General features: G+C 36.2%; 1 protein-coding gene across 1 annotated transcript in view; it reads right to left on the reverse strand.

Moving 5' to 3' along the window:
• The window catches only part of Gapvd1 (GTPase activating protein and VPS9 domains 1), a 44363-nt gene extending 16955 nt beyond the window's left edge, over positions 1–27408 (reverse strand). The window contains exons 1-15 of the mRNA XM_088260668.1: positions 26611–27408; positions 21211–21422; positions 16460–16624; positions 13552–14197; positions 12772–13160; positions 11494–11657; positions 10003–10231; positions 9313–9454; positions 8355–8473; positions 7403–7511; positions 6571–6724; positions 4951–5069; positions 3856–3984; positions 2310–2512; positions 808–961 (exon numbers count right to left, since the gene is read on the reverse strand). Coding sequence (XP_088116794.1) covers positions 808–961; positions 2310–2512; positions 3856–3984; positions 4951–5069; positions 6571–6724; positions 7403–7511; positions 8355–8473; positions 9313–9454; positions 10003–10231; positions 11494–11657; positions 12772–13160; positions 13552–14197; positions 16460–16624; positions 21211–21422; positions 26611–26898 — 3222 coding nt within the window. The 5' untranslated portion in view covers positions 26899–27408. The remainder of the gene's footprint in view (positions 1–807; positions 962–2309; positions 2513–3855; positions 3985–4950; positions 5070–6570; positions 6725–7402; positions 7512–8354; positions 8474–9312; positions 9455–10002; positions 10232–11493; positions 11658–12771; positions 13161–13551; positions 14198–16459; positions 16625–21210; positions 21423–26610) is intronic.
• Positions 27409–27624: the final 216 nt, after the last annotated feature.

Here is a 27624-nt window from a genome sequence, read left to right on the forward strand (position 1 = left end):
TCTGATATAATGCCTTATTGATCTTGTGGTTCCACGAATGTTTTCATTTTGTGTTCTATTGGTGATTTGTTGTCATTATTCGACTTGAATGAAAAATGTTAAAAATGCATCTTTTCTTCAGACTGCTGAATCAGCATATAGTCAGGAACCACACACACCACAGTAGAGGTGATAAGAATTAGGTGTATGCATATGAAAAGGCCGTTTGCCAATAGATGGCACTTACATTTATACATGCACGTACTTGAAGTTGGCAACTCATTGCTTAATGCTCTTATATTTCAGTTGTTGTCGCATGGTAAGTCATTCGTTTTCAGTTTCAATAAGAATTTTATTCATAGACTTGAAAGTTTCAAGTTTCACACCAAATAAGAGCATTTGCGGGAAATTTTGCTTTTCTCTTTGTTTCCTTCAATACAACATGTACTGTCGGAACAGCACTTTGGTTCCTAGAAAGAAAGCTTCTTTTGAGCTCAAAGGATGGTCCGATGTATTTCCACAAAAGACCAGGATTTCTTCCAGCATGGATCCGTGCTTGCAAGAAAAATTGGTGAAAGTAGTAGTTAGCGACAGTAATTATTTCGATTAATGTATTTTTTCCTTTAGATATAAAAAATGGTTGAATTTAGCAAAAAAAACTACAATTTCATATGCATACACCTAATAATTTTGCCAAACAGAAAGATAAATGAAATTCTCGGCACACACAAATTCGTGACACACACAAGAGCGTGAAAGTAGTAGTGAAAGAGATTGAAGGTTTGTTTGTGCGTTATGTTATTTGATGTAGAAATAAAGTGTAGTTACGGAGTAGCCATTGACGAGGCCTGCGTTGGGGAAGGGCTGCGGGGCGATCCTGTCGTGGTATGCGGCCGGGCGCCGCGCCGCCTCCGTGCTGGACTCGCTGCTGCTGGACATGGGGTTGGATGCTCCGGTATACACCGACGAGGAAACACTGCTTCTGGAACATCATTTACTTGGTTAATTTTTATTCTATCCCTTTTAGCACTATGAATCAACTAGAGCAGGGGTTCCCAATCTTTTTCAGCCCGCGGCGCACTTACAAGTTTAGTATTTTGTCACGGCGCCCTACTTTAGTAAGCTATTTGGAAAAGACAATGTGGCATATCTCTCTCTCTGGTCTCAATCCTGCGGATTGGTCTGTAGCACCAGATGACATCTCTTTCGCCATTCTCGCCTATTTTCGGAAGTCCTCTTCAGCTCCTCATACGTCGAGCAGCCCATGTCTTCATAAATATATATATTATAGTTGAAAGAAATAGGTAGGTACCTACAATAATAGTAGTTGGGTAGAAAGATGCTAGCTCTCAAAAAAGAAATTGTTGCTTTATAGGTACCCGAGAATATTTATGGTTTCAGATAATGATAAAGGATCGACTCACGGCGCCCCTCTTTACTTTCTACGGCGCACCAGGGCGCCGCGGCGCACACTTTGGGAACCCCTGAACTAGGGGCATTAGAAATGAGGCTACATAGCAGAATGCTACGCATTCCATGAACCGATATGGTCAGCAATGCAAATGTGCTCCAAAGAGCAAAAGCAGGGAGGCAGTTGCTGACTGATACCAAGGTCCGGAGCGTGTCCTATCTGGGGCATGTGCTTAGAGGAGAGAAGTACGAGCTATTGCACCTAATCATAAAAGGCAAAATAGAGGGTCGACAAGGTGCGGGCAGAAGACAGATCTCCTGGCTCCGGAATATACAAGAGCGCTGTTAAGAGCTGCCCGAGACAAGGACAATTACTCTCAAGTGATAGTCCACGTCAGAGGGACCTGACATGACATGAGCAGAAGGTTAATTTAATTTTAATTAAAAAAAAAAAATATATATATATTTGTGTTTTTATTATTTAAAAAATACTTCATTTTCATACTATTTCTGTGTAAGCCTTAGTGGCTCATTATTATAAATAGGCATCAAATTGTGATTGAGTGGGTTCAAACCGAGAAACTCTGACTCAAGAGTCCGGGACACTAACCACGGGACCACAACCCGACAATGAGTTAATATTTCTTTAATGTTTTCCGCAGATACTTTGATTTAGGATTTTTATGGAGTGTGTGGAAGTTTTTTTTCGAAAGTATTCTAATATTTTTAATGTTTTTTTTTTTTATATTTAAAATAAACCCTGATGATGATAATGTATTGTAGAAACTGGTAGGTTGAATTAAATGAATAAAAAAAGTGGTGAAAACAAAGTCTATTAATTTTATAAAGATATAATAAGTTAATACCCCGAAGGTCAATAAGTGTTACTGTATGTGTAATGAGTTTGTCATTATTGTCACCTGTTGGTGGGGCTCCTCAGCACCACGGGGCTGTCGGGGTTGTCTGCGAAGTCCTCCGCGCTCCGGTTGTCCCCGCCCTCCTCGGGCTCCCGCGCGGGGGGCCCGGGGGCGGGCAGCGGGGGCGCGTCGTCGGGGTGCGCCGTGTGCACCGACGATGCCGCCGACATCTGCTGCCGGTTGAGCAGAGCGTCGCGGTTTATGTTCTGCAATATATGAGTAAAATGAAATTGATTTGAATGCAAATTAGGATAGCTCTACAACATTTTGAGTGTGTCCAAATACTTGTTCACAAATCTCGATTATCTCCAATTATAGGAGTTATTTTTCATATTATTTTTTGACATCACATCAAAGATGAAGAGGAATATGGAAGACTGGGCATTTACGGGGCTGACGACCGTCATAGTTTTCGGACTTCAGGATTCAGACCTCACATACTAATAAAAGAGTTTCTGCTCAATAAAAAGCTTATTTTCATCTCATCAATAGATGTCTCTAGTGAAGTTCTAGTGATTCAAGAACAAGGTTTCTAAATTGGTTCATATATACAGAACTTATCTATCCAATAAATTTTTCTTATTTCGGGGTTTCTCCACTTATTCAGTTATTGTACATTTTTAGAAATCTCAACAAACATGAAGAAGAATATTGAATTTCCAAGAATTTGAGTAGTGTGGTTGTCAATAATGGGTAGAATTGGTGAATGTTACACGTGTTACGCCTATGACGGCCGTCAGCACCGTAAATGCCCAGACTTCCATATTCTTCTTCATCTTTGATGAGATGTTAAAATAATAATAGGATAGTTCTACACTATCTATGTACAGAGTGAGGCATTCCATCCTCACTGACTACCACGGTTGGTTAGTACATATAGTCACTAAGTAACACTCTCCTTCATCATTTATCATTCACTTCAAATGTAGACTGAAGATCCACTTAATGATCTATAAACCTTATACACAATAAGCAAGGAAAATAATAACTGCAATACCATCGAGTTGTGGAACCCACTCTACCACAATTTGATACCTATTTCTAATAATGAGCCGCTTAGGCTCACAGAAATAGTATGAAATTGAAATATTTGTGTAAATAATAAAAACACAAATATTTCTTTAGAACATTTTGAGTGTCCAAATACAAAATCTGGATTATCTCCAATTACAGGAGTTATTTTGATATTGTTTTTTGACATCTCATCAAAGATGAAGAAGAATATGGAAGTCTGGGCATTTACGGGGCTGACGACTCTTTTAACCACTACCTATCTATCCCGAGTGATACTATATGATAGATGACTATAACTCAAGGAGTTTGTATTGCATTTGATGAGCCTGAGTACTGCTCGGGTAAATCGTATTTCGACTCGTCAGTCCTACAATGCAAGAGTCAAATATTGATCCATTTATTTTATTGAATAACCCGAGCGGTGTTAGCGCAGTCTTGTTTCGACTTGTTGGCGACGATTTCTCGCACCGCTAAATTTTCTCTCCAAAAGTCGTAAGTTAAGTGGTAAATATACAAAATACAGTCGGTGTCTTACATTGAGAGGGCTGAATTGGTAGTGCGGCTGAGGGAGATCAGGCTGAAGGGATGCAGGAACCGCTTCACCTTCTAGAGCAGCTGGGCCAAGTTCCGGCCGACCCACGCTGTTGCAGTCGTCCATATCCACCTGAATAATAAACTCACCGATATACATACCTCCAAGGCAACGCGTCATAAATTAAAAGGATACATCAAACATTGTATTTAGCCTTCTCTTCCCGGTGATATGTATTTATTACAATTCGACTTTAATAATGAGAATATCGATATAAAATATAATAGGTAAGGGCTCAGAATTTTCGTATTAGCGATGGAAATAAATAATTTGTGAAAAATCAAGGATAAAATCACCAATACACAAATGATTCCCGGTGTGTGCGTGCGTGGTGTGCTTTGTGTACACACGCACGCGGCTAGATACTGTTTCCGCCGATCTCCTTTCAAGGTGGAGACTGACCAGAGCATTTCGTCGTAACGTAACACGTTACGATGCGAGCATTCGTATAGTCAGTACAGCGAGCCGAGCGCTCCATCCATAGTTTCGGATGCTTGGTGATGCTCGCCGCGAGCGATGTTACGACGTTATGTTACCACAAAATGCTCCGGTCAGTCTCCACCTTTAGTAGCGCACAAGTCGTCCTCTATGGCGGTTGTGTCGTTATGCCAGCTACGCCGGCTACTTGCGATGTATTTTTTGTCTCGTTTTCAGAGCTAACATTACAAAATTGTTACATTTTAACTTAAACTATGGTCAATAAAAGCAACATGAAGGAATATTCACATTTTCCACGTTTTTAAATCACACTTTCAAATGGTATTCAAAATACATATCACCATTGCATGTGGAAGTTTTTAGCATTGTAAAGGTTGAGACTGACCGGAGCATTTCGTCGTAACGTAACACGTTACGATGCGAGCATTCAGGCAGTCAGTACAGCGAGCCGAGCGCTCCATCCATAGTTTCGGATGCTCGCTGATGCTCACCGCGAGCGATGTTACGACATTATGTTACGACGAAATGCTCCGGTCAGTCTCCACCTTAAGGGAAAGGTTAAAATCAAAGTTTTTTTAGTAGAATTATACATACACTGACCTCAGTCATCCGGTCGCTGTCGGAAACCAGAGCGTCGGTGCTCCAGGCCGACTCGCTCGCTGTTTCAGACGCGTCGGGTAATGGAGCCACCAGGGGTAATGTTGGTTGGGCAAGTCCCCCTAAACAAAAAACGTAATATAATAATTTTACGAAAGAAGAACAATAGGGAGAAAAAAATCTTTTATTCCGAATCCTGACCTGTCCACATTCAAGTAATTGAAGTACTTTATTAATTTATTTTTCATCATACACATAATTAGAAATTATAATAATGTGTATTTTGTATGTTAAAAGGATTGTTAACTTTGTAGTATGGTAATATAACACTCTTTTTACTACGGTTGACATGATGATGGAATGATTATTACAAAACCTGTTGTCAAAAAGTAGTGTTTTTATTTTTCAATTCGATTTTTCAATTTATTTATTTCAATTAATATATACATTACAAACTATAAAAAATTTAAATCATATACATTAAAATAAAATATATGCAAGAACTAAGAATTAAGTGTTGAGAAATAAGTGTAGAAGAATTCCGCTTTGGAAAACTCCTTCAGACACATGGAACAGATTAATATCCAATGAGATATTGTTCAACATAGCGGTGGCTCTTCCTACAGGCATAGCCATCGGCAGGTTGGTCCTGTGTATAGGAATGTGAAACAATCTATGTCGACACTGTCTTAGGTAACTATCGGGAACATACAGACCAATGTTCCAGATAATATTAGGATTACCGATCATAATATTAAGTGGCATTACACAAAGTGAATGATAATGAGTGTTACAATAATATGCCTTCGATGAGTTTTCCCATGCCAAAGGCACTTGATAATGTCACGGTTTTCTCATCTTCCTCTGCTTCTATTCCCAAACACATTCGCCTCATATTTTTTCAACCGTTCTTTCCTCATTTATTCAATCCACGTACCCAATTATCTCAATATACCTTTTTCAAATTATCAATAACACTTATTTTAGCCTTGCATTCTTTCCTTATTCCACCATTCAAACATCTGTCATACGTCATTTTGTTGCATATTCACCTGAGTGACAGCATTTCGACTGCATTCATCCTTCTAATACTTCACCATGCTTCACTTCCATATATTAGTTGTTTTTTTTTTAAATACCATTACTTGCTCACTCTTTTCAACAACGTCATATATAAAAAAACTCGGTTTTTCAGGAGATCGTTTTAAAAGTTTAAGAATATAATGAAATGTTTTAAAAATAAACATCAAGCCACTTATTGAACTTTTTACTGTGCAACAGATCTTTTTAGGTAAAACCTGAAGGTTTTTTCTCCATTTGTAAAATATTTAGTATATTTAAAAAAATAATTTAACAATAACTTTTCATCAAAATGTAAAAACAACACTTCCTGCCCTGTAGCGGGTAAATATTAAGTTAAAAATATGCCGCTTTTGCAGGGATATAGTATATTTTTTGGGCATTCCGAAAACATGCACAACTGAAAATTGACGATTTTTGATATATGACGTTGTTGAAAGGAGTGAGCGATATGTAGGTACAATTTTAAATTTGTAATAATAACTATCACAAGCAAAGCAATCATTCGCCTGCAGATGTGTTTGAATAAAATAAAATACATACCAGAAAGAATGTGCTGCTGACCAAGCGCCAAGCTCGGAGTGATTATGTTCCTATCGTAAGGGGTTTCTCCGATAGTCTCTGAATCGGAAGCCAATACATCCGTACTCCAAGTGTCCGAGATTATGCTAATTGTCTCATCGCTTTCCAGAAGTTTCTAGAAAGAAAAAAATTACTATGTAATTATTTTGTTGTACACATTAAACTATTACCAACAATATAAAAAATTACTATTACTTTTGGATTTCATTTTTTCTATGGTAACAAAATGCGTAACCGGTGGAAGGTTTAAGTATTTATTGTGTTAGGGCCTTACTCGCAATAATATAAATCGTTAAGCGTCCGGCTACGCTGAGAGCCAGTTGTCACCTAACGCCAAATTTAAAAGAAAATTTTTAGAATAGACATAGAAAATATATTTTTATATATTATTTCGAGAAATAATATATCAATATGATCCACAAAGTTAATGCTTTCAATATTCAAAACAATATTTTTATATATTTTTTTAACTCCTTACCTTTCAATAACTCTTCTTTTAAAAATAATATATTTATTTTTAAGAAAAACTTATTTTTTCAATACAAAAATGATGTTTTAAGAAAAGAAAAAAATTACGCCAAATGTGGATTTAAAGAGCTAAGTTGTCAAAATAGTTTAGTTAAATAATGCACAATTCTTCTGACTTTTTCCACATAATATACAATATTACCTATAATGACATTTTTTTAGGTTATGAATATTGACATTTAGTCAGTGTTGCTAGTGAAAATGGTATTTTTACTATTATCCATAATACGGCACCTTATTTTTGGTCAGTCAAGTTAGTACTTACCTTGATTTCAAATTTGCAAAACTTGTCCTCGATATCATTCCGAGTTCTTTTGAGAAGTTTGGCCTGTTTGCTAGCTGCTGTAGAGCTCTGCGGGATGCTGGCAGGATGTCTGTGTACATATAAACTACCATTAGAATTTGTATGAATCTCAGTGTCACTCCACCTTAATTTTTGAGTTTTCTGAGCTATTAAAATAGTGATGGATATAAATAGTGATTAGTGATTAGTTATATTTTCTCGTTTGTTTCCTTTAAGCATGCTTTTACTTTAAGTTTTTTTATATGCCTATTTACAGTGGCGTGTAAAGAGTTTTTAATCAAGGTAGGCAGTAGGGTTGGGTAAGGATAATGCATAGTAGGCACTGATCGTGTTTCTATATGGAACACGAGTAATCCAGGGTAGGCACTGCTTTTCTGCCTGTATAGAATACCCGCCTCTGTCTATTTACTATGCCCGTTTATTGTTTTATATTTTACATTTTGCCCTATGTTAATTTTGCATTTTTTTAAAAACTTTTTTACTTTTTTATTTGTGTTTCAGTCTTGTTTATTTAAAAAAATATTTAATCATTATTTTTACTGTATTCCAATCTTTGCTTTTGTTTTTTTTTTACCTCTTATTTCATTCATTCAAACCCTTATTCGCACCCCAATGGTGCATAGGGCACTGCATCATATAAACGCAGTGTTATCTTGATCGTTAACACACGAAAGAAAGGTGATCAGCCCTCCGCTTTAGGTACCAGTCCAGGGTAATATTGAATAAATATTAGAGAAAAAAAATCACTTATAACCTCTTAAAAAATCACTTATCGACCTCTTATTTACTTCATCTGAAAATTTTGTTATTTTTGATACCTTGTTAACTTTAATCCTAAAATGAGTTATGGAGTTTACTAATCTGGAATATTATATGTAATATCGGTTATCATTTGTCGCACGAATTAACTCACCGATGAGGCTGTGGCATGGCCAAGCCTGGAACACTGGCGTCGCCTTCTGTGACCTGCGATGATGGAGTGTCCCTTCCCGAGATGTTAGGGGACCCCCGACCGCTCACATTGGCAGACACCTGAAGGAAAACCAATTGTAAATAAATAATTTGCTGAATATATTATATTTATTAAGGCTCTGTGTTGAGCTAAAAAATCATATTTTAACAGTCATCTGTATATTTTAACAGGTTTTTTCATCAACCTTGACCCTAATTATAGTCAGGCAGTCTGCCGCCCGACCCTCAGTATAATCTAATCTAATTACTAATTACAAGTAACCGCAAACCCAATTCCGATCTGTACAATATTTTTTGGTGTCTCTCGCGCTCTACCAAAATTAAGCAAATAGAACGTTTATAAGTGTCTCCTGGTCTCCACCAAAAGTATGTTAAAGATGCTTTTATGCGTTTCCAGCAAGCAATGTGTTAAAAGAGTTGCCAATTTTTCATTTGTTGATTCTAGTTTAATTTTTATTTATTTTTTCAATAGCCTTCATACAAATTAACAAAAATACATTATATAATTTCAGTGTTATGTAAAAACTCATTATTAAAAAATTTAAAGAAAAATTTATTTTTTAAAATATGAAATAAGCAAATATAATAATAAACAGTATGGTAACTTAAAATTGATTGCTTTTTTGACATGGGGTTGTTGCATTTTTTTGGCAATTTTTTTAAAAAATGCCAAAATTTATATCACCATGGTTCAATTAACACGTGAATTTTTACAGTGTGATGTTTCACAATAAAATAAATAAAGCCTCTGGGATATTTTTTACTTTTTAGTAGTCTCCTTATCTACCTGGACAAGCTGGCTTCGCTTTGCCTTGGGATGGCACCGAGTGAGCTGTCAACTCATCTTATGCATTTAGCAGTGATAAGACATGCTAAAATAATAAATTAAGAAGACCAACCATATCGCTGAGGTTATCATTCTGGTCCTCGGTCTCCATCTCCAGGCTGGAGGTGACGGAGTGGTTGCTGGCTGCCTCAGAAACTGCCTCCAGGTTATCCGACGTGTTGCCAATAGAACCTTCGTCATGTGACAGAGAAAACCTAAAGACAATAGGAAAATACGTCAATATTATCATTTTGTGTGCCAGTAGTGCCCTTTAAATTTATCAACCCTTGAGGTTGGCTATTTTGCATAGCAGTAATAATAAAATTCACAGGTTAAAAAACTGTTAAATCTCTCATAAAACACTTAACACTTTCATCAAAACAATGTGTTAAGCTTCTAGATTGAGTACGATCCAAGAAATAGCTCCTAATAATTCCAAATAAATCCATTGTGGCATTAAAAATAGGAGATTAGATGAACATCTACTAGCCAATTCACGGTCACATTTTTTTTCAGAAAAATAGAACTAAAAATATCACGTTATTTAAAGAATTTACGTATATCCAGACTAGTTTTAAAAGTTGTCCAGTTCAAAAAAAACAAAATGACAGCAATACAAAATGTAAAAAAAAAATTGACCAATTACAAAAAAATTACTCTCAAGCGATAGTCGACGTCAGGGGACCTGACATAACACAAATAGAAGAAGAAAAGGTTTGATACTTGCGCATTACTGGAATAAATATAACAAGCCCTTCCTCACCTGGTCCTCTTCTCCTGCCCCCTGTGCGGCGGCTCGGAGGCCTGCGGCCCCTCGGCAGCACCCTCGCCCGGCCCGGCGGCGCTCCCCTCGGGCCCGGCGCCCCCCGCCCCCGCGCCCCCCGGCCCCTCCTCCCGCCCGCCCGCCTCCAGAAGCGGCCCCTCCAGCGCGGCCCGCTGCGCCGCCACCGAAGCGTAGTGCCACTTGAGCACCTTCGACTCGGGGACTAAGCCTGGAACGGGCACACTCAGGGTTAGATATAATTTAAGTTTTAGTCCACCTCCGTTGTGTAGTGGTCAGCACGCTTGGCTACCATCACGCTGGAAGTCCCGGTTCGAGTCCCAGGGGGGCCAAAATAAAAATGGGTGATTTTCACTCACATATTTATTTAATATGCCCCCCGGACTGGTACAAGAAGCACAAGGCTGATCACCTTGCCTTCGTGCAATTAACGATCAAGATAACACTGGGTCGCTACGATACAGTGCCATATGCACCATGGGGTGCGGATAAGGCTTAAGGGAAAAAAGATAATTTTAAATCTGGTAGTGTCAAAAGTTTGCGTAATCAGAGGGCATGTATGACTATGTAGATGTATGGATGTGAAGGAAACGAGTAGTGTATGTCAGGACAGAAGAGTGTGGCGTTTCATCCTCTCTGCTTACCCCATCGGAGAAACGGCATGATGATGGTAGTAGTAGTAGTAATTTTAAAGTAGAATTATGTATATATTTTTTTGAATTAACTATTCCTTCCCGGTGATATGTACATATTGTTATATTTACATATTATTATTTAAAAAATACATATTTATGTATATGTTTTTAAAATAACTACTATAATTAGAGATAATCCAGATTTGTTAACAAGTATTTGGACACACTCAAAATGTAATATGTATTTACTACAATTCAACTCTAATAACGAGAATATAAATATAAAATATAATAGATACAGGCTCAGAATATTTGTACTCCTCTGTAATACATATTACATAAAAATACAATTACAAAACAATTACGTATTACATAAAAATACAATATGAAGTTATTCATTTGCAGCTACGGAAATAAATAATTTGTGAAAAAATCGGGGATTGAATCACCAATACACAAACGTTTCTTAGTGTGTGCGTGCGTGCCGTACTTTGGCGTTTGAAAGCATTTCCCGCAAACAATGTGTTAAATTTTTACTATGTTAAATTTAGAGTGCGAATCGTCGATAGATGGACTCTCTATTATTGCGTATTTGAAAATTATGTGGAATACATCGAAACACGTGTCACAGTAGATTTTAAGAAATAGTGGTATTTACAAGTAAAACATTAATTAAAAATAAAAGTTTTTTATTTCTACCCACAAAATGTCAAATTCGTCAAGTAGAGATGATTAATTAGCAATTTATGCAAAATATGTGAAAATAAGCTCAGCACTATAAGGGTTAATTTATTACAAGACAGATACTTTTTTTTAAAAGTAAAATTCAATGACTCACCGATGGGTTCATAGGCCGTGTCTCCCGGCAGCTTGATGACGAGAACTTCCTGAGACATATGCGCACCTTTGTCCCCCTTCTTCTGTCTCTTCAGCGGCGATGAACATCTTCCATTTGTGCCGTCGTGTTTGCCCTTCGTGGCCGTTTTCTGCGCAACAGAGCTTCTGGAATGGGCACACTTCAGGTTGGTCACGGAATTTTAGAGGCGGTATTATATCTAATTATATTTAATATCTAATAGTGAAGGCAATACATTATATAATTTATATTTGAAGCACTAACTTTGTGATTTTCCATTTTATAATTAAAATGTAACTTTGTTTTAAAATCACTATAAATATTTTATTATAACTTAATTATTATGTCTACCAGTTTCGAAGCTTATGAACGGTTATGCAACCATCAAAATATTTTGAATTTTGATTAGTAAATAGTGTTTTAGTATTAATCAGTCTTGATAAAGAAGCGGTTAGCTTCGAAACCGTTAGATAATTAAGTTATAAGATTTTAAAACAAAGTTACATTTTAATTATGCAATACATTATGTTTTACATTTAATGGATCAAAGATTGTTGGCATTTGGCTGATGAACAATCGGTTGACTGACATTCAGCCAAACGGACATTTGGCTTATGGATTACAACCAAAATAAATTTTATATTTCCAATGGCTAAAATTGTTACAAATGTAACTAACATGTAATTAACATGTCAGGTTATTTTTTATCAAATATGAGAGTAAATTTTTACAGATAATTTTAAAATGGTATGATTTTTTTATGTTGAACCGTTTCTCAATAAAGATGGTGCCAAAGAAGTAGCATGCACAATATGCTTCCAATCAAAGCGTAAATATAACTCCCAAAATTCGAATAGTGTGGTCAACAATCAGGGGTAGAATGGTGAATGTTGTGGAGTACAATGATCACTCAAACCAGCCTATGACAGGTCCTAAACTCTATAAATGCCTTGACTTACATATTCATCTTCATCTTTGTTGAAATAACAATGAAAAAATCTTGAATAAATAAGTGGAGTTTAAAAAATCTTAAATAACCCAGAGTTTGTGAACAAAGATTTCGACACACTTAAAATATAGATGTAAATTTTGTATCAGCAGGTTTAGATAGGGAATTCCATTTGGTCAAATTTAAGCTCAGCCAAATACCCATTTGGCCAAATTTCCATTTAGCCTAATGTCCACTCGGCCAATCGTTTGTCTACTACATTCTCTGACAAATTTGGGTTATGTACAAAAAAAGTTAAAACCTTCACTCACTTTGTAAAGTTGCAATCCGGCAATCTGTTGAGCAGCGTCTCCAGCCTGGATATCTGTTCCGGGTGGACGGTCTTCAGCAGCTGTCCCAGCACTTCGTCGTTGGACAGGTCCGCCAGGTGGTTCTCGATCTTCGGGACGTCCGAGCCGTCCGGGGTGACCCCGCACGCCGTGTCAGCGTCGAGCACCGCCTGGTTCTCCTCCGGCGGGGACTTGTCTTGTACGGTGGTGCCGTTTCCCAAACTGTGGTCCGAAACTGTCATCTTGTCGGCCATTGATAGAACTCGGAAGTCTTGCTCTAGGATTGAAGTGCTCGTGCATAGGTTGATTTGTTCCGGAGAGGAATCGAAGCCGTTGGATAGGGCGTTGGGAATTCGTTTCAGCAATGATACCTGTAAAAAAAACATATTTAACCAGTTAATCAAATAAAACAATAAACCTTGAGCGTAAGTCCTTCTACATTAACAAGAGCGCAGTCTTTTTTTGGAGATGCACAGCAAAATTAAAATTATAAGTTTGCCATATGTATAAATGTATAGAAGTTGTATCAAATTGTTTTTAAAAAATGTAATTATATTAAATAAATAAATAAAAAAATATCATAAATAAATAAAAGTCAACAACACCCTGTAATGTAGAATCAAAGGCTGGAAGGCTATATTATAGGGACCTATCATATGAGATGGCGCTTGAGAGAGTGACTTGGAGACAACTCATGTTGGCCATATGCTGCACCTAGGGAGCGAACATGAAAAAGAAAGAAGAATTTTTGACTGCACTCACCAATAGTTGAAGATCGCTTCTCGTAAACAAAGCCACATTGGCATTGACAACCGGTTCTGTCTTAATCGGACTATCAATATCATCCTCGCACTCTTGCGCTTCCAGCAGACCTTCAGGAAACCCGTTAACCTCCATATCCGAGGAACCCCGACCATCTTCCGGTACAGCCGAGTAGCTCTCATCTTCGATGATGATATCTAACAACGAGTATACGCTGTCTTTTTCGAAACGCGAATATAAATCGCGTAGCTTCCCGTCCACTTCTTGATACTTCATAAGACACAAGATCTGCAGGGTCTGCGCGACTTGAACCAGGTTGAACCTCCCGATGTTTGTGATGGGTATGTCCGTAATCCCGTAGGCCTCCGGGTTGGCGATGGCCTGGCATATGAAGTTGGTGAACACAAGGTCCGCGCAGATGGAGTGGATGTCCTCCTCCGGGATCCTGCGCGTGGCCCGCAGCGCCAGGGCCGTCTGGCGGACCACCCACGCGATGGTGGGAGGGAAGCACGGCCAGTGCTCCGTGAGGGAGGTGACAAACTTGCCGACGGCGGTGGCCAGAGAGGAGATGGTCCATTTGCGATACCGCGCCAACTTTTGCTGGCACTCCGAAGTGGAACCGCTCGATGTGCAGTACTTCTTTATTCTGAGAAAGAAAATAATGGCATACTGAAAGCGTTTCGTTTTCTGTGAACACAGTCATAGGAAGGATGAAAGGAACCGATGAATAATTTAAACTAACTAACTTTCCTTGAATGTTTTTCACAGATACTTTGTGGCACATTTTATAGAATAAAACTACTTTCTTTTTCACCATTTGTTATTAGTACTTTTCTCCAACCGGTAACCAAAAGTACTAATAAAAAGTGATTAAAAACAAAGAAGATTTATTTTATAAAGTAACCAACTAACTATCACACCCATAGTCGTATGCAGAGAAAAAAGGATGCTTCACACTGTCTTTGCAAACATTTCTCACAACTTCCATATTCATGCATCTCCTCATACATACCCGCGATTACTCCGACTACTGACCTGACCACTTTCAAGTACATACATACATACATACATACTTGATCATGCCAAGTTTTTCTCTGCGCTTATTTCCAACTACATTCACCTCATAAATTTGTTTTACTGTTCTGTCCTCACTCATTCATTCTTACATAATAATTTCATATATTGATTTTTATCAAATAACAGCATTTTGAAGATGCCCATATACCGGAAATTTCTTTTTCTGCATGTCATAGAAAGGATGGAAAGAACCGATTAATAATACATCTAGAAAGGAAATGATAATAATGACTTATATTAAATTGATAAATATAATACTATCATTCAAGAGATAGAAATGAATCATATTATAGATAAAACCACATTCTTTAATGACCACAATAATTAGAATAATAACATTGAAATTAATCATTACTAGTTATGTTTATATCACACAAAGAAACCCGCAGGTATATACATATCAGACTTTTTCAAATAAAGGTATACTTTATGATTATTCCAAGAAAGGCAAGAGGACAATTGAGGGACAGTATCTTGAAAGAAGATGCCGTTTGAACACCGCTTTTGACTGGGTTTAGGATCAGGAGGAATGGGAGCTAAACATCCACCAAATTCCTCACATCATAAGGGTGCTTGTCCGCTACCCGGAATTCCATGTAATTCCGGGTAATTTTACCGTCCAGCACGTCAGTTAGCGTTTTAAAATGACGATTGGCTTGGATTGGCTTTTGTGCTTTTGTCCATTTTTCTTGATCGGTGCGTGAAGACGTTGCACGTAAATTCGATCACGCTAAACTGTAGTAGTCGTTTTCATTTTTCAAAACCAGACTGCCGGATGGTGAAATCCCGTGTAGTGGACAAACGCCCTAACATTACAGTTTTTTTTTAATATTATTATTTTTTTTTTTGACATCTCATCCAAGATGGAAGTCTGGGCATTTACGGGGCTGATGACCGTCATAGGCTGGTTTAAGTGATCACTTTAGACACGTGTAACATTCACCAATTCTACCCATTATTGACAACCACACTACTCAAATATAATTCGACAACCACACTACACACTACTCAGAGATTATCCAGATTTGTGAACAAGTATTTGGACACACCTAAAATGTTGTGGTTACAGTTTTTATCCTTCTCACACAACACCCATACCAGAGTCTCCTGTATGAAAAACTGGTAGCCTCGACATCTATGTACAGAATGAAGGAAAATGATTTCTTTGCTGGCTCAATTCAAAGGCATCACAGGAGACCATATCGCTCAGCACCAAGCAAGACAAAAAAGAAGAAATTTGAATAACAAAATAAAATTGTGGGCCATGGAGTGTAGTTGAAGAGTATTTTTCATGCCTTTAACCTTTAACCCTTTGCCTGATTTGTCCGTACCACATACGGCCAAAAAAAAGCCCATTCAATTTGTCCTTCCCTGTAAATAACTTTTAAACTGAATTAACTGTTATTTGGTAAGGTAGTTGAATGCATTCTCGTAACATAGCTCTATGTGTATGGACTGTAATGGACCCTGACGCCCAATGTCGGAATTATCTCATATGTTTTGAACATATCTTAATACATTGTTTGCGAGAAACACAAAAACAATACAAGAGCGTCTTTTACATACTGTTGGTAGAGAGCGGGAGACGCTTATAAGCGTTCTATTTGCTTACTTTTGACAGAGCACGAGACACCAAAAAACATTGCACAGATCGGAATTGGGTTTGCGGTTACTTGTAATTAGTATACGACCCTAATCAGTATACTAATTAAGGTCGGGGTTGATGAAAAAACCGCCCGACAACAATGTGTTTTTGTCCTTATTCCAAATCAAATCTTCAATAAAACTCAACAGTCAAAGGGTAGAAATAAACCAAGAGCACACTGAATACCTGTCCATGGCTTTGTCCGGATCCACCAGGAGGTACTCATCGAGCTGCAGCAGCGGCAGGAGGGGCCCCCGGAGAGCGGCAGTCAGGAATAGTCGGGCGGGTCTGAATCCCTCCACCAGTTCACAGTACAGACGAGAGAAGCTGGAGCTCCCTAACCCAATCATTCTACAAAAAATACAGTATTTTAAAATTTGACATCAGACACATAACATCACTCTCCTAGTATTAAATGTTAAATCAAACACTGATTTTGCGAGTCTACTAAGTTGTATTATATTGTTAAAATGGATTTTTATGTGTTTTTTTTTTAACAGTAAAATACAATTTTTCATTAATGTATTACTTAGTAAATACCACTTTTTCTTAAAATCTACCGTGACACGTGTTTCGATGCATTCCGCATCATTTTCACACACCGTTTTATACGGTGTTTGAAAATGATGCGGAATGCATCGAAACACGTGTCATAGTAGAATTTAAGAAAAAGTGGTATTTACTAAGTAATACATTTATCAAAAATGGATAGATTTTACCACAAAGTGACAGCCGAATCAATTAATGAAATAAAATACAACTTAGTAGGTCAAAAAATGAGTGTGTGATTTAACATTTAATACATAAATTAAATTGGAGTTCTACAAATTAAACACCAAATCTATAAATAATTAATATCTGGATCAGGAAAGAAACCATGCGGTTCAAAGAATGGCAGGACAAAGGTGGAAGTGGGCTGGTCATGTGGCACATATATCTGAGGATAGATGGACAAAATTCGGTGCTTGCTGGAGGCCTGGAACAGGACGGAGAAGCATGGATAGGCCCCAGGCAAGATGGTCCGATGACATTAAAAAAAGTGGCGGGCCTGCACTGGAAGAGAGCCGTGTGCAACAGAAAACTATGGAAGTCCAAAGGGAAGGCCTTTGTTCAATACTGGGCACAGGTATAAGTCTGAAGTAAGTGAGATATTTATTTACCAGTTATATACACACATTTAATAACAATTTAACAGTAATCAAATGAATGACTATATTATAAATTGGTGCATGTATTTGACCCATTAGTCAGGGGTCAAAACAATAATAATGATTAGTGTGCAATACATTTTTAGCATGATAAAAAAAGTCATAATAAACGTAGATACTTAAATATTGGTAGTAAAGAAGAGAATTTACCAGACTTCACAAATATTTTGGTGGAATGGATCTTCTTAGAAATCCATCCTCTAAGAATTGGAGAGTCTAATTGAGTTGGAATGGTTACTCAAATATCGAGGACTACTAACGGTCTCCATCGGTCTATTTGCATTGGAGGTCAATAAAAAAGAGGAGGAATGTGGCTGTTAAATTTAAAATTACCTAAAATGCATTTGAGCGATTATAATTTAGGTATATACCGACTTCAAGATATATTTTTGTCCATAAAGTAGTAGTGACCAGATGGAGAAAAAAAAACTTTTTAAAATTACTTTGTAATAAAACCCGTCAAAATAGACAGAAAATGCGTTCAAAGTCTGTTTTTATGTTTTTCAGCCATAAATCTTAAATCTTTTAAATAAGAACTAGCATGTGAAAGGAATCCACCAGCATTGCATATATACAAGTTTCAATAATTAATGCAATATGGATGTTCAATAATGGGCAGAAAATGATATAGTTTATAGAGCCAGCCATTTAAAAAATTGAGATACCTATAAGAAAATCACTTATCAAATGGGATTACCAACAATAAAAAAACATTTCAGTGATATACTGCTAATATCTAGTATCCTTCCACAGTGAGTCATTATTGACTCACTGTGGAACAACACATTTCAACATATAGATGGAAAAAAAATTCGGGGAATTTTGGACTCTTAAAGTTATCTCTTTCTGAGAAACAATACAAGGATAAGGGGAAATATATATCCATAATTTTAAAAACATCGCTGATTTTTACAAGCAGAGTTGATAAACCTATTTCGCAGCGTAGAATTGTATTTGTTATCCAGAAGGCGCTGGAAATACGAGATGAAATTCAGCACAGCGATGATATATGATGGAAAAGTAGATAGCAGATTGCTATCACATCCTGTTATAGCAGAGCAAATGATGGTACGGAATGTTCCCTTATCATACTTCCTCTTTAGGGATAACAATCGCCAGTAAGTACTTGTTTAATTCCAATATATTCATTTTCTCTTGGGGAGTATAGTCATATAATATTCACCAAAAATTTACCATTTTTTATCAGCAGCTCTGTTCAATTGATATGCAATTTTATATGAAAATTACACAAATACAAAAGAATAAAGGAATAATTTTATATTACTATGTTCCAAATGAGATCTCTCAGATAAATGTGCAGCAAAACTTATTTTCATCATTATTTTAACTGCTTAACCTTTTTTTATCAGCTCTGTTCAATTGATGTGCAATTATTTTGTGTGAAAATTACACAAGTACAAAAGATAACAATATAATAAAATGGGATTCTATGAATGTATTCATGTAGAGCGTTATTGTTGGTGTTTGACATTATGTAGAAATGGCAATAATTTTATAGAAAAAAAATTGCGCTATCAATAAAAAGGAAGCAGTATTGGAATTTATTTATTACACATGACCAAATGATGACATTCAAGTGGAAAAAAAACTTTGCGTCATAGTCGTGGTAATACAGTAATCTGACCGCTATAGTAAAACTGTAAATAAATTGAAGATTAACACATTTAGGATGGGTGTTTTTTACGCCTGCGGAATGCTGGCGATGGGATTCAACATTTGTGTACACATAGTTTAGACCTTAACAAAGAGATTGGTAAAAAATATATATAAAAAAATATCAAATAATTTTTTCTTTACTAATTTTGAAATGAGGCCAGCGCAGAAAGTAAAAATACCCTTCCCGTCCTTAACCTTTTAACCGCGTTGACTTTGTTCCTGAGAGACACCCGTGCGTGGCGGTATTTTGCGTTTTTTTTTTATTATTACTTTTATTATGTATTTACTTAAGAAACAATTTATTTTCCTAAACAAAAACGTTCAATGGGATTCATTGTGCCTTTTTGGTACTCTGTAATACACTTGTGTCACATTATTCTTGAAATATATCGTAATATAAACAAATAAGATCGTAACATAAATAAATCAAAGCACGCATTGTGTGTGGCTTACGCTTACCCACTGGCGATGCGTAGCATTGAGAGTGAGACAGATATAGGGCATGATTATGGCGCGGACTTATTATCGACCTCAAGAAAAATCAGGGATCTGTTCTTTTACTTATGATGTTACAAATTGTTAGTCAGATATTTCAACAGATGTCATAAGGCCAAGGATTGACGTATTATTTTATCCAAAGTTCCACACCATGAAAAAATCCCTTCAAGTTGAACTGAGGTTCAAAACTTGAAGCAAAGTAAAAACAAATACGCTTATGTCAGCCGCGTATGGGGCATGTTTTGTGAAAACACATACGGTTATGCGAGCCGCGTGGATCCGGTTAAACATCAATCGACGGAACGGGTAGAAATACCTTTCCCGTCCTTAGTATGTTAATGAATACGTAGAGTTGCAAGAATAAAAACAGTGAAAAGTATGTTGGAAAATGGAGTATAGAGAAAAAATGCCTTTGACATTAAAAAAATTGGCAAAGTATATTCAATTATACATTTGCATATATTTCATTCTTTATAAATAGCCATTCGAATGTTAAGTTGCGAGGAAAATGTTATGATAGTTCTACGATAATGACATTATTACGGACGACGCAGATAATGTAAGTGCTTATGAATATATTAACTTATTCAATGAAAATATTATGCATTCATCGTTTATAACATTTGCACACAATGGCCATACATTATGCAGGTATTGGGAACACAGGGACAAAATAGAACACCATATAAGGATGGACATAATTTTTAAATTTATTTAAAGTTACCGAAGTTCAAGTATTAAAAGACAAGGAAAAACTATTCAGCCTGATGAGCACAGCGGCGTAATTTATTTGCGGCTATGAAAAGGTTAACTGAGGATTTTATCAATCAATATAAGTAGGTAATGCAATTAATCACTATTGATGCAATTACTTACTATCTAAGTGACTATACAGATAAAATGTAATATTATGATCTAGATATGGTTCACCCATTATCTTGTATATAAACACTGACAGCTCGGCTGCCAAAAACCGATTATCTATTTTTGATGATTTTAAAGAGGAAATTATTGTAGTTAGATTTTATAATATTTATTTGGGGTATTAACACATTGTTTGCGGGAAACGCCTAAAAGTTTCTTTACTGCTGGTGAGAGCTGGAGATGCTTATAAGTCTTGTATTTGCTTACTTTTGGCAGAGCGCGATTGACGCCAAAAAAAAATTGCACAGATCGGAATCGGATTTGCGGTTACTTGTGATTAGTATACTAATTAGAGTCGGGGTTGATAAAAAAAATACGCCGGACAACAATGTGTAAACATGTTTAAAAAAATATTATTTACTGATTTAGATCCGGTAGTATGCATGAGGACGAGGGGACGCCCACGCCGAGAGTACCTGGAGGACCTGTAGGTGGACGTGCGCTGCTCATCATATGCAGATTTCAAAAGAGCCGCACAAGACAGGGAAGAATGGAAGAGAAGAATAAACCAATCCCAGGATTGAAACCAGAGAAGAAGAGTATGCATGCAAAGTGTTAGGTATCGTTTATACTTCTTAGGGTTTGGAATAGCAGGAAAAAAGCAAAAGATGCTGTAATCATATTGTTTACCTCTTGGGGTCCTCCGCGGTGGCCACCCTGTGCTTGGCGAGGTGGCGCAGCACCCGCCGCAGCGGGCCCCCCGCGCCGGCGTGCAGCCCCGAGCAGAGCGCGCGCGCCGCCGGCCCGCAAGCGCGTCGCCCCTCCGCCGCCACGAGCCACACGGACGCCATCGCGGGGCACAGACGCACGCGCTGGATCAGCTCCGACAGCACCAGGGCATCCTGCCAGATAAACTTAATATAGGCGGTGTATAGAGTGCCACAAGTGGCAGTAATAATAATACAGCAGAGTCTCGATTATCCGACCTAACCCGGCCAAGGCAAAGTCGGATAAGCGAAAAGGTCTAATAACACGAAAAATTATAAAAATGACATTAAAAATTTGGTAATTTTATTTGCACATGGAAATTTTTTCAAATATTTACATGTAACATAATTGAATGTAATGAACTAAACCATCAACAAGTCCTCTCAGCGAAAGAGCTACGTAAGCACTAAGGACTGAGGACTGTCGCCTGGCGCGCGAATATAATGTGTGCAGTAGGGTAAAGAAAAGGTACATTGCCCCGGTAGGTCGAATAACTGGGTCGGATAACTCAGGTCAGATAATCGAAGGTAGGATAACCGAAGGTCGGATAACGGAGACTCTACTGTAATAATAATTTCATAGTTTTTACAGCGCCATTTTCGTAAAATACTACCTCAAGGGCGCTTATAATGACTTGGAGAATACACTAGAATTTGAGACATAATGCTGTCCTGCTCATAGACTGCACCTAACCAGAGCAATAGTATATCAGGGGATTCCTTGATATAATAACACGTAGGTTAGGAGTATAAAAAGTTTTTTGATTTATTTTTATATAACAGGCCTTGATATAACGGACTAGTTGAGAGGAATGGGTGTCCGTTAAAGCCAAACGTCCGGTATATAAAAATAGGTTTAAAATAAAAATAAAATTGTTGTTGAAAATATGAACACTGTATTTAGATATAAACAATACAAAACATAAACAAAATTGTATTTATTGTCTTCAGATTCTCGTCATGAAGTAAGGTTGCTGTTTGATATTGACATGCTTGCTTTCGGTAATCCTGCTTTGAAAAAGGAATTGAGTTTTGTTTGCACTTTTGAAGTTTTGAGGCATAATTTGTGATTAGCATGGCCGCCAAAAATTGTTTACATGTGGCGACACTTGAATTTAAGCATGTATAATATTAAAAGGATCTATTTTTATTTTTACATTGGACCGGATTTTTGTCTGTTATATCTGAAGTTCGTTTAATAGAGGACCGTTATATCGAGGTTTTACTGTATTACAATTAATTATTTTAATTAGTATAAATAGCGAGTGGGAGAATCACGCTTTGGAAAACCTTTTTAGAAAAATAAAACAATCGCAATCCAAAGCGTTATTGTTCACAATACTCGCATCATCTTTTAGACTTTCTCTATGATATGAGGCAAAAATAGTGGTTTCTTGTTAGTACAGAATCTCATAATTTGGCATTTTTGTGAGTTTATTTTTACTAACTAACTAACTAACCATCACGCCGCTTCCCCGCAGGGGTAGGCAGAGAGAATAGAGCGCCACACCACTCTGTCCTTGCAAACATTCTTCGCCTCTTCCACGTTCATGCATCTCCTCATACATACCCGCCGATTGTTACGACTCCTAACCTGACCACTTTCAAGTATTTGGCATACCTGATCGTGCCATGTTTTTCTCGGTCTTCCTCTGCTTCTTTTCCCGCTAACATTCGCCTCATAAATTTGTTTTACCGTTCTTTCCACACTCGTTCGTTCTTTATTTTTACAGTTTATTATTATATGAAAATCTATTATTATTGATAGTGACAATTATAGTAATTAATGATTTTGATTAATGTATTCTTTATTATTATTGCACATATTGTTAAAGGCATTACTAATGTCCAAAGGCAACTAGCCGTAACTCAAGTTGCGGCTGTTTGGCTTAACACGGCTTAAAGCATTCTTATAACTGACCTCTATCATATCGCTCACTCCTTTCAAGAACGTCATAAATCAAAAAACTTGATTTTTCAAAAGAACGTTTTTTAAGTTTAAAAATATAATACAATGTATTAAAAATAAATATCAAGCCACTGAACTTTTTACTGGGCAACAGATCTTTTTAAGTAAAACCTGACGGTTTTTTCTCTATTTGAAAAATATTAAGTTTATTTAAAAAAAATGATTAAACAATACCTTCTCTTCAAAATGCAAAAACAACACTTTCTGCCCTGTAGCGGGTAAATATTAAGTTAAAAATATGCCTCTTTCGCTGGGATATAGTACATTTTCTGGGCATTCTGAAAACATGCACAACTGGAAATTGACGATTTTTGATTTATGACGTTCTTGAAAGGAGTGAGCGAAATACAATCACAGATTTTGGTTCTTTCCTTTACTGAGATATTCATTATCCAAATAGCCGCAAAATTGTATTAATTTGATACATGCTTTGGCAAAAAGCATCATTTTAAGTTAACTTTAAATTCGTTTATCTCTGTTTTTAACTTGCTGCTATTTGCCTTTGCACATTAAGATTAGCAGCAAATAAAATTAAAATGAGATAAATAACAAAATATGGGTCTTGTAAATGAATGCACAAAATCGAGATTATATTTCATTTTATTGTGAGAGTGTAGGATCACAATAGTTCCCTGTGTAATTTAGTACCTGCCATTCAGAAAGTAATAAATAAAGCAGTTGGCGCAACTATTAACTGTGACCATGATATGCCATAATGGGTAAGTACTATATGCCGTACCTACTTAACATGCTACACATTGTGATAAGGCCGCAACACTCTTATTATCTAACAGTCATTTGCTGTTGTGAATGAAAATTACACCCGGCCACCCATCGCTTTTTTACATTACTACATCAGCACGGATGTATAGCAGGATCCTCTATATTGACTATTTTCAAATCGAAATGATGTCAGAAATTGATAGTTTGAATTTAAACTACTGATATCAACAACAACAAAAAATTATGTTTATTTATTTATTTAAATCATATTTATTTATTTAAAAAAATATTGATTATATGAAGAGAATTAATTAAATTAATTAATATAGTAGTACACATGGCCAAGGTCATGTTGTCCAGGACAGAAGGACCTATAACCTGAGGACGAGGAGAGCTGACCCCAGCAGTCTACAAGGACAATAAGCTGGGATGTAGCCAGGAAGAAGAAGAATATAGTAGTACACATTTATGAATATAGTAGTACAAAACATGTGTTCGACCAATAGCCACTTACGAGATGAAGACTTTCCGATTCAGTATTTTAAATACTTTAATGTGGTCAGGTCAGGAATCGGAATAATCAGTGAATATGTATGAAAAGATGGATGAATTTGGAAGAGGCAAAGATTGTTTACAAAGGCAGATTGATGTGGTGTTTTATTCTCTCTGCCTACCCCGCAGTGAAGCGGCGTGATAGTTAGTTAGTTACTTTTGGAACTCCTACATATATTGATCAATCTCGTGACACAGTACATTTGAGTTTACAACAGTCATCTATGTTGGAACAAGTAAATCTTTTACTAAGCACACTTTTTTTATTTGTATGCAAGGTTCGAATCCTAGATTATATTCAGGGGGCACGTTGAAAATGGAAATAAAGCTGTGGCAGAAAGAGAATTAAACCCGGGCCTCTGACTTAAGAGTTCAAGACACTGAGTACAAAACTACAACGTTTGTGTTTTTTTTTCATGTTAAATGTGTTCTGCAAATGAAATTTTTTTAATTTTTTTCAGTGGGTGACTTGAATATCAACATTCAAATTTTCTCATCAATTATTTGAGAAAAATATACATTTCAACATATTTGAAAAGCTAATGTTATTTTTGATATACTGCCAAAATATTTGGATCCTAAAAACAAGTCAGATCTATTTAATATAACAATAATTATATGCACAACATATATATATTTTTTTTTTAAACCCTTATCCGCACCCCAATGGTGCATAGGGCACTGCGTCATATAAACGGAGTGTTATCTTGATCGTTTACACATGAAGGAAAGGTGATCAGCCCTCCGCTTCAGGTACCAGTCCAGGGTAATATTGAATAAATATGACAGTGAAAAAATCACTTATATTTATTTTACCCCCCTTGGGAATCAAACCCGGGACCTCCAGAACGGTAGCCGAGCGTGCTGACCATTACACTACGGAGGCGGACAACACTAGGAAACTAAATATATATAAAACACACACAAATATTGTGTATGTATTCATTTATATTTATATATACGCCCATTTTATTTTATCAAAACAGTAATGCCCTTGAAAGATAAAACAGCTGACACAAAAAATCAGTAGAATCATGAATAGTATTTAGATTAATATTATAATAAAAGATTATGGAATTCTATTAAAAATGTAAAGTTAAAAATACTTTAAGGATAATTTTCTGGCGGAAATAATTGATGTAGCAATAATGCTGATATTTCTTTTTAAATAATAAAAGGGGAGATAGTATTTTACGAAAATGGCGCTATATAAATTATTCAAATTATTATTATTATTATAATAGCCTTGAGCTTTATGCAGGTTTATTTTTAGTTTATGGTAGTTAAAGAGATTATTCTTTTTACTGTCCGTTCATATTTATTTACCTTTGATTTATTTATATTTATTTTTATTCATATTTATTTTTTATTTAATTTTAAAAAAATTCTATTTTTTTTTTCACAAATTACATATTTAAATAATACGAAATAGTTGGTAAATATACAATACATTTCAAATATAACGTTTCTACCTCTCTAATAAAGTAGATACTTGTGTTTAGAGAGGGAGTTCGTTTTACATTTTTTTTATAAACAAAGTAAATTATAATTCAAATTAAAAATAAATACAGAAAATTAAAAACAAAAAAATATTCCTTGGTATGGAGTCTAGGTAGGGGTGAGTCTTATTTTTTTTTTATTTTAGTTTTAAAGGTTTGATAATTTTATTTTATTTGTGTTCATATTTTTTTTTACCTCAGATTTATATTTAGCAAGCCAACATAACAACTAGAGGTAAAATAACTGTAGATTCACAGTAGTATTCAAACTATAAAAAATATTGCTTTTTATCTGTGAAATATTATGGCCAATAAAAATAATATCAAGATAGAAGTAATACATTGTTTTTTTTAAACAAAATTATGAAAATCTGGCAAATGACTTTCAGTTGATAATTAAAATATATTAATGGTTAATGAAGTATGATGGCTATTCGCGTCTAAAAAAATAACCTTGAATCGAATTTTATAACTAGTCAGAAAATTTGTCAGAAAAATAGAAGGAATGGTAGAATTTATATTTATTATTTCTTATTTCAACAGATTATGTTCTAAAAGAACATAACAAATATTTATTCACCTGATATCTCAGCACTTTGTGGGCGTCCACGAACACTGGAGACAGGACATAATCCGTCCGCTGACAGCATGACGACGAACTGAAGTCTCCTTGAGCGAGTATCTGCTTCAAGTTGGACCGCTGCTGATTGCTGGTCCATGTCGCCTGCGCCAGTTCTAGAGCGCTCCTCTCCAGGCGATCATTCAACTGTCTCAGGGATTCCAACTCAGATTGAACAAACAGCTTTTCGCTCCGTAACTCTTTAGCAAGGCCGATGACATCGAAATACCCCTCAGAAGTAGACTGCATTGTCCGATCTCAATAATACATAACACAAAAAATGCAAACACAATGAAAATATCTCACGGTCACTCGCCAAACTTGGTACACAACAAAGCGGAAATGTCAAAACGAGAGTTAATTATTTTAAATTCCCCAATTAATTATTGTGACAATGCAAAATATCGCTGCTCTGACAGCGCGAGCTCATCAATCGGAAGAGAAATCGGACTGCCTAGTTTCACAATTAGAGCGCGCTGACTTCTCTCGTCTTTCTCCGTATATTTACTAGATGAAAATATTAATTCACGTATATTTATGTCAAAATGCGCTCTATAAAATCGCGCAAACTGACATTCAATTGAAATAAATGCAAGAAAAATAAAACTTTACACAGATCGTATATTTACAATAAACTTTTCACTGAAAAAAAGTTCTAAATGTCAATTTTTAGGCAATAATACGCCCCCAAATAAAATTAACATTAATCGCGAGACCACCACAATGAACAACGTCCATTTTGTTTTTGCTCGGTTTCGCAAAAAAAAAAAAGTCGACTGTGTTGTCATATTTTGAAATCAGGGTGATCAGTGCACAATATTTGATAAGAGCACAGTATAAGAACTGATAAACCTTTTTTTTACTTTCGAAATCAGGTTTAATTTCTAGTCAGGACGCGGAAAAACATCCAATCAACTTGGTAAAACGAATACCAAAGTTATATTTAATACCCCCATTGCTAACATGATGATGACT

Source organism: Brachycentrus maculatus, unplaced genomic scaffold (assembly GCF_059751285.1).
Source record: "Brachycentrus maculatus isolate JH-2025_06_01 unplaced genomic scaffold, ASM5975128v1 h1tg000139l, whole genome shotgun sequence".
NCBI classification, from domain to species: Eukaryota; Metazoa; Arthropoda; class Insecta; order Trichoptera; family Brachycentridae; genus Brachycentrus; species Brachycentrus maculatus.